Here is an 8441-nt window from a genome sequence, read left to right as displayed (position 1 = left end):
TTGCATCTTGTTTTTAAGCCCATAAATAATAATGTACTCGTTCTAATAAATTTATATTGTAATGTACTCATTCTAATATATTAAAATCATCTTAACATTGCTGGTAGGTTATCATTGCACAAATCAACACACTCTCTACGTTTAAAAAATAAAAATAAGAAGAGTTCTAAACTAATCTTCACTGTACCTCATGCACACACGTTTAGTCACTAGATCATGCTGAGAGCACAGACATTCTTTTTCGCGTTTAGACATACTTTTTAGCGCTGCCCCGCAATTCAATCAATAAAATAGCTTAATTGCTGAAGAGCTACATTATCTTTCTCAACAAGGAGCTGGTAACATCATTGTATCTAAAGGAATTAAAGCCACAGCTTCACTGTTAATAGAGAAACGCGGCAAAACGGTGGTGATTCATACATACACAGCTTCTCTCGCTCTCTCATATAAATGAACACTTGATAAATCACACTTTTCTGCTAATAGAATATTGAAGTGGAGATCGCTAAACTGCAAGCTAACCGGTGTTTACAGAAAGCAAGCGCGTTTATCCTCAGTGGAGAGAGCGCACGTACACATGGTTGCCAGGTTGACAAAGATAATTAACACTTAATAGATATTTCCGTATTGCGCAAGTGGGAAGCTCTGTTTCAGGGATTACATATCTTCATATCAGGCAACCCCGGCTGTGTTCCTTTGCGGCCAGATCAAACCTCGTTGTAGCCTATATATTATGCTCTATTCATTATTTTTTTAGAAACCTTGCACTTTTCTACTCCGTTTTAAACGGTGTTCTTGTATTCAAATTAAGCGCGGTCCACTGCAGCGCACGTGTCGCAATACTGATACAGGGCCAGCAGTATTGATACTTGTATCGTCAGATCTCTGTGACGATACATCGTCGTATCGATGTATCGAACACAGCATATTACATTTTTACCATGGTATTGAGGTGCTATATTTGTGGACAGGCAACACAAACCTGTTTCTTGATTTGAAACAATATTACTCATTAGAACGTGCAGAACTAAGAAATTATTTTTTTCAAGATATTTATTTTGTTAAGGAAAAATGACTGGAAACGTGTAAAGAATTCAAAAACGTGAAGTGTTTGTCGTGTTCTGACCATAAAGAATAGTTTAAAACCACAATTAACTGTCTGGTTTTTACAACTTTCACATTGGAGCAAAAATCTGCCTTTAAACTTGAAAGAAATAAAAATTTGATATTTATTGTGATAATTATCGATATCGACTGATATGAAAAACATTATCGTGATAATTTTTTGGCCATATCGCCCAGCCCTACCTACTAATATATAATCTAAATTTCTTCTGATCAGTCATCTCAGGCCTGATCTCAGCCCTACATTTGTCCACATCTATGTCTCATATATCTATATCTATATCTATATCAACAAACCTCTCAATATAGGTCATGGTTGTTGAAAAGCACTCAACTAGCCCATCTGGACAGACAATGCACTGACTTGGCTGTTAATTACAATAATAACGATGATGCAAATGATGATGTGTTACTATAAGAGTGGAATAAATGCTCCCTTCTTGAAAATCAAGAGAGAAAATCAAGAGAGATGGCACTTAAACTCCATCAAGCCCAAGATGGATGAGGGCGATACAAAACGTGTGTCTTAAGCTTATGATTCATGCTCTAGAAGGGCGTCTAATTTTTCAGCAAACTGATAGCAACACAAATAACACCTCAAGACGTATCAGGAAAAACTAAATCCAACAGCAACACACACAATTAAAAATCAGCTTTCATTAATGACAGACACAGCTGAAGGCAAGACAAGCTAGGTTGGATATATGAATATATGTTCGCCCAAAAAATGACCTTTTAAGTCACACTTAAAAATGTATAAATGTCACTGCATTAGAGATAAAATATCAAACCAAGTGGAAAACAAATGACTTTTCCCAGATTAATTAATTTCACTTTACTGAACATTTTTTCTGATGACGTTTCAGCTGTTTCCTGCCCGTCTTGACTGTTTGACAACCACAAACATATAGTAGCTATTCTTTTATCTATACACTTCTTTTTGCTAACTGTTTCGATTGGAAAGTGTGCCTGTGCTATCTTTAAAATGACACTTGTTTTTTTTGTTTTTTTAATAACATTACATGTTATCTTAAGGGTTTTTCCATTGTTTTAATTTTAGTTTTTGTATAACATTATAATACCATGCATATTTTTACCTTTTTATTTAAAGAAGAAACCAATCCAATGTATAGTTGACATTTGCGGCTTAATACTATAGAAAAGCAATAAAAGTTTTTTCAGTTAAGTGTTTTCAGCTTGTTTATTTTCATATAAAAATATGGCATGCAGTTTCTTCAAACAAAGGTGTAAACATCATTCATTTAATCGTAATTAATAATCGCAATTACAATTTCAAAGGAATAATCGACCATTATGATTTTTGTCATAATCGTGCAGCCCTACATCTGACCTCTGTTAAACAATGTTTATTCTAACTGACACTCAAGGTCACTATGTCACACAGTGACATAGGGAGTTGCATATGAAGAGCCAATTCGCCTGTGTTCAAAAGGTTTTGTTTTTTGTTTTTCTTCATTTAATCATGTTCCACCTTTACCTATTGTTCAATAGTTTATTGTCCCTATTCTAAGCCATGCCATATTTTAAGATTTAATGGCTTGGCACTGCCTCGTCTTACTCCTACTAACCCCTATTACAGAGACAGGCTTCTTGATTGGCTATTGGCCGGCTCTGGAATCCCGCCCCTTTGTCTGTCGCTGACGTTGATGTGCGTTGACCTTAAGCTCAGCTGCTGGGCATTCTCCGAGTTGTACACATACTCCTGAAGCTGTCGCAACACTAGAACGCCAACACCAAACACTGTCAACCCAGCTATGGAGCTCCGCTCGAGCTAATGAGTTCCCCGCAGAAGCATGCTAACTAAAACTGTCTTCCTATATACCACATTTACATAATACCCTTAAACCACTACACACTTCATTTCTGAGACAAAATATCAACTTCAAGGTGAAAACCATGCCTTGCTAGTTAAAAAATTTGGCTTGGCAGTTTATGATCATGGAAAAACTAGATATTTTCAAAATGAACAACATCTAGTCAACTAAACGATCTTTAAGTTGGCATGAAATGGAAATTCACCCTAATTTCTAAATGCGTGTTATTGATCTTACTGTGAATTATTCATCTAATGATTTAGTCCGCTTAAACCCCGCCCATTCTTACAATCCACTTCAGCCGATCTGCCTCCATTCAGTCAAGAACTGGTGGATTGAACCAAGTCATTGCCTATTTTTTCAGTTTTGCACTTCAAAATACGGAAGAAAAGATCTGTCGCGACTTCTGTTACATCACAACTTTAAAGAAGCTTGATTGGATGCACTTCTCAAATCTACATAAGATGCATTCCTGTATTCAAAAACATCTGGACAGAGCGCACCAGATGTGTTTTTAAATGACAGCATTTTTATAACACAATGCTAGTGGCAAAATAACTGTGTGATCAAAACACCCATCTGAATGCATAAAGATATAGCAGTGATGTTTTCAAGGGAAAGAATTTAAATACCCAACTATTTTTGAGATGATTGTACAGTGCAAAGTACACAACAAACCATACAACTAAACTGCAACATGCTTAAAATATAAAAACTAAAAATAATTGGTGCAAGATAAACCAGTAGACTAATCGATGGTTGGACAACTAGACTATTACTGTGACTCATCGCTAATGGGTCTTACTACAAATCACATCTCATGAACTTATTTGCTCGTTTTTCCAGGGTCATGTCCGTCTCTCTGGGTCAGATGATGGGCTCCAGGCATGTAACTATGCTTGTTCTCTGCTTCTCTTTCACACACACACACACATACACAAAGCTGCCAAGTGCCAAAGGTGTTTTCACTGTCAGACCTCTCTTTATGTCTTTCTCTCAAACAGTCATTCATGATGATTCCTTATCTCTCTCTCTCTCTCTCTCTCTCCCACACATTCCCTTTCTGTATATCTAGGTCACATTCCCTCTCTCATGCCCACCCTCCTTCTCTTGACAGATCATATTGTTTCTCTCTTCTCAGAGTAACTCTCAGCCTAAAGACAGTCACTCCTAATCTACACGACCCACCGCAGTGCTATATTGTCAAATAAATGTCAAAATGAACACTGTAAACATTTATCATCCTATACTTGCTTTTTGTGACAAAATGGTACAATAACACAAAGCTACAAAAAAAGAAAAAGGCTAGGGTGAAGCTCATGAAACCTGTCAAGAATGTGTTGACACTGAAAATAATAAATGTTTTTTAACACCAAATCAGCATATTAGAATGATTTCCTGAAGGATCATGTGACACTGAAGAGAGGAGTAATGATGCTGAAAATTCAGCTTTGCCATCACAGGAATTATTTACATTTTTAAATATATTAAAATAGAAAACAGTTGTTTTAAATTGTAATAATATTTCAAAATATTACTGTTTTTACTGTATTTTTGATCAAGTGACATCAGCCTTGGTGAGCATGAGAGAATTCAAAAGCATTTAAAATAATCATATTGACCCCTTTAGATGGTAGTGTATATATGAAATCATGTCACAATGCAAAAAAACAAAAAACACACACACACAAAAACGAAAATATGACCTGGACATAATCTTGCCAGGTTTTATAACGACCAGTCTTGTCTGCATCAAAAAAGTAAACACTTAAAAGACTATTCTTACTAATCTACATTCCCAACCTTAATTTGATTTCCTCTGACCACGCAATCAGAAAGCAATGTGTCTCTCCACACAAGCTGTATTTAGAGGGTTGTTGGGCCTATTTTAAAATGTTTTTCAGTGCCTGTGGAATCGAGTACATGTCAAGTGCTTGTTCTCCACATTACACATTCTCACCACAATGACCACACAGCTAAAGGGACATGATGAGGATGACACTTTGGCAAAGCAATTGCTGGCTTCAAGTTTCAGGAGGGAGGACAAAAGGGCATAAAAAGATTTACACCCCTCAATAGCGGGATGGCGTAAAAACTGAAAATCTCTTTCTGCCATTTCATTGGTGTAGTTTCGGTCTCATTGCCATGGTGTTTGGATCTGCCTTTGGCACTGACAGTAACCATGGAAGCAGATTTAAATATAGTTATCAGCATGTTGTAGAACTTTAAGTGTTCTTTGAATGTTCTGTAACTGAATTTCTGAGCATTTACAAATCAGTACTACCATGGTACCAAATGGTACCATAGTATCCTTTGATGTAAATACTACAATACATGAAAATGGTCATTTTTCAGTACCATACTATTACCATCTACCATCACTGCACATAGTGAAGTTGGAATGAACTGGAAATTCATCATCCATTTTCTAAATGCATCTTAAAGATCTTAAGCCTGTGTTATACTTTCCGCGTCCGCGAGTCCGCTAGGGTCCGCTATGGTATGCGTGACGTAAAAATCGTCATCGGAGAGTGTGCGCGGAGGCTCCGCGCGGACATCCGCGTGCCTCCCATTTTTTGTCAGTAGGCTACTGCGCATGCGCAGGCTGTGTGAAGAAGCCCGTTGCCACTCGAACCTGTACAATCCGTCGATAAAACAATATAAAGACAGCCAGATGTGCAATAACTCTGGGCAATTCTTTGTTCACATGTTTGTTTTTTGTCAAAGCCGATCTACTACGCATGTATGGAACACGTCCGCGGAGCGGACCATCAGCGTATACTTTCGGAAGTATAAATACAAGTAGTCTGCGTCCGCGCTGTCTGTGTACGCGTCCGTATTGCTCATGCGGAAAGTATAACACAGGCTTTACTGTGAACAATTCATTCATGCACGTTTCATATTTTCAAGATTGTTTTGACCTTGTACTTTTTAATCAAAATGTCATAACCGATGGATAGAGCCAAGTTCCCTTAATAAATGTTTTCTTTTTCAAGAATCCATTTCACTCCGAAGTATGTCACAATACAGAAGAAATTAACTTTCATTACTTCGGTAACATTGCAACTTTAAATGACCATGTTTTACCATGTAGTATATTAGTTGTAAAATTGTTCCTAGAATTAAAACCCATCCATTATAATGTAACGAAAAAGAAAAACATTGAACGTTTCAGAACATTTTCAGGAACTGACTAACCTCTCGCGGAGAGTTTTTTGGTGTTGATGATTTTGGCGGCGTATTCTTGGCCCGTGCTCAACTTCACACATCGTCGCACCACTGAAAACGCTCCCCTGGGATAAAAGACAAATTAATTGAGACTTTAAGTATATAGACCTGACAGTATAATAGCAACATAGCAATAACAGTTCTACATGTTTACAGTGAAGTTTCTGTTGTATGAAAATTAAAATTCCAAACACCAGACAGACTGCCTCAAACCCTGGCAGCGTGTGTGGTATTTGTTTCTAAAATTTCAGGAGGGAATAAACAGAAGCAAAGAGAGTAAGATAATGGCCCCCCATGTTAAACACAGCAGATTATTTATTCATCGCAAATGTCCCTACGTCACATGATCACACGGTCGGACTCTTTTGCAGTAGTGGCTGTTCGATTGTGAAGGCTGATGTCACTAAAACGAGAGCTAATTCTGGCGGCCTGTATTAATAAATTATACTCAACTGGGTTTGTGTTATATGAATAAAATAGCAGAGTAGGTTTATCATGTTTAATAGGTTTTCACATCTTATGGCAAGAAAGACGACTGGGCCTAAAACAACATTTTTGCAAAACCTACATTTATGTAATAATGCAAACACTGTGATGTAGCTGAAGTTTGCATCTCTTCACACTCATCTTATGTTTATCATACATGGGTTGTAATAAAATCCAAATAGGCAGTATTGCACAAATATGCTGAAACTCATTTAGGTAGGTAGGGCTGAATGATTTGGAGGAAATTAATCTAATTGCGATTTTTCTGATAATTGTGATTGCAATTTCAATAATAGCAACAATTATTATTAATTAATAAAAAAAAATAAAAAAATGAATAATTAATAATAAATATAATACATTAGAAAATTAATATTAGAATGTTACAATAGTGTTACTATTCCAACAGTAATATTTCTTAGTTTGATACTTTAATTTAGTGATTTTTTTTTTACTATCATTATTATTCGCAGTAATAGAAGAAAATAAAAATATTAATGAAAATAAGAAATATTACTATTACATTTAAAGGGGTCATGAACTGAGAAATCAAATTTACCTTTTATAAAAACATCCTGTAAGTTTCAAAACTCAAAACTTTCTCTTTAGTTTAAAACAGCTTTTATTGAAGCCAAGCTCAGAAAACGACTCGTTTTGGAATATGCCACTTTATGATGTAATAGTGTGGCTAAACACCGCCTTGCTCACGTCCGGTGTAAACACCGGGGAAAATTAGCAAAGATCTCCAGATCACGTCAGTAGTATATATTTATTTAATGCCATGTCAGCATCAAAGGCTATTTTCATGGCAAAAACAATTTTTAAAAAATACAAGTATAACAAATACAATAAAAACCAGCAAACAAACAATCACAAGTTATATCACACAAGATTTTTTACATTAACATGTGATAAAAATTATAAAACTTTTCCTGGCAAAATTTTACTAAATAACTTTTTAAGTGAGTTCACTTCATAAAATAGTTTTCCAGATCACGTCAGTGAAACACTGTTTGTTTGCTATACTTTGCTATGGATTCATTTTTAAACAAGACAGTATGATGCAGGCTTTTCAGAGAGACTGCAAGTAAAGGATTATGCAGCGCTGAGTCTGACTAGAGTGGATCCAACAGTAATGTCACAACACATAAGTGTGAGTAAATGTGCTTTTACCACTGCTGCATTGTCTGTTTCAGACTGTTTGATATATACTGAGTATTTATACATTTTTAACCAAAATGTTTTCAGAGTACGTCACAGCAGCGTCCCATCGTTACTTTAAGAAGCAAAACTGTTGGCCAATCATAGCAGTGGCCGTTTACTTGAGAGTCTTGAATGCGCCCCGCCTATAAAAACAGACTTTTCTGCAGAGAGGCTACAAAACAAAATAGCCAATTACTTCTACATTATGATTTTTTTTCATGTAAAAATCACACTAACATTATAAGTGAACCTTTAAAGGAACACTCTACTATTTTTGAAAATAGGCTCATTTTCCAACTCCCCTAAAGTTAAACAGTTGAGTTTTACCGTTTTCGAATCCATTCAGGCGATCTCCGGGTCTGGCGGTAGCACTTTTAGCTTAGCTTAGCATAGATCATTGAATCTGATTAGACCGTTAGCATCTCACTCAAAAATGACCAAAGAGTTTCTATATTTTTCCTATTTAAAACTGGACTCTTCTGTAGTTACATCGTGTACTAAGACCGACGGAAAATGAAAAGTTGCGATTTTCTAGGCCGGTATGGCTAGGAACTATATTCTCAT

At 36.1% G+C, this 8441-nt stretch overlaps 1 protein-coding gene across 30 annotated transcripts in view; it reads right to left on the bottom strand.

Moving 5' to 3' along the window:
- The window catches only part of LOC107741206 (calcium/calmodulin-dependent protein kinase type II subunit beta), an 80732-nt gene that overhangs the window by 64606 nt on the left and 7685 nt on the right, over positions 1-8441 (bottom strand). For all 30 annotated transcript variants that reach the window (XM_016553855.1, XM_016553845.1, XM_016553873.1 and 27 more), the window contains exon 2: positions 6159-6253. In XM_016553855.1, the coding sequence (XP_016409341.1) occupies positions 6159-6253 (95 nt within the window). The remainder of the gene's footprint in view (positions 1-6158; positions 6254-8441) is intronic.

The sequence above is a fragment of the Sinocyclocheilus rhinocerous genome, unplaced genomic scaffold (genome assembly GCF_001515625.1).
Source record: "Sinocyclocheilus rhinocerous isolate Xijiao unplaced genomic scaffold, SAMN03320098_v1.1 scaffold615, whole genome shotgun sequence".
In the NCBI taxonomy this organism is placed as follows: Eukaryota; Metazoa; Chordata; class Actinopteri; order Cypriniformes; family Cyprinidae; genus Sinocyclocheilus; species Sinocyclocheilus rhinocerous.
Note: the sequence above shows the minus strand (reverse complement) of the source record. Positions and strands in the feature narration are given on the sequence as shown.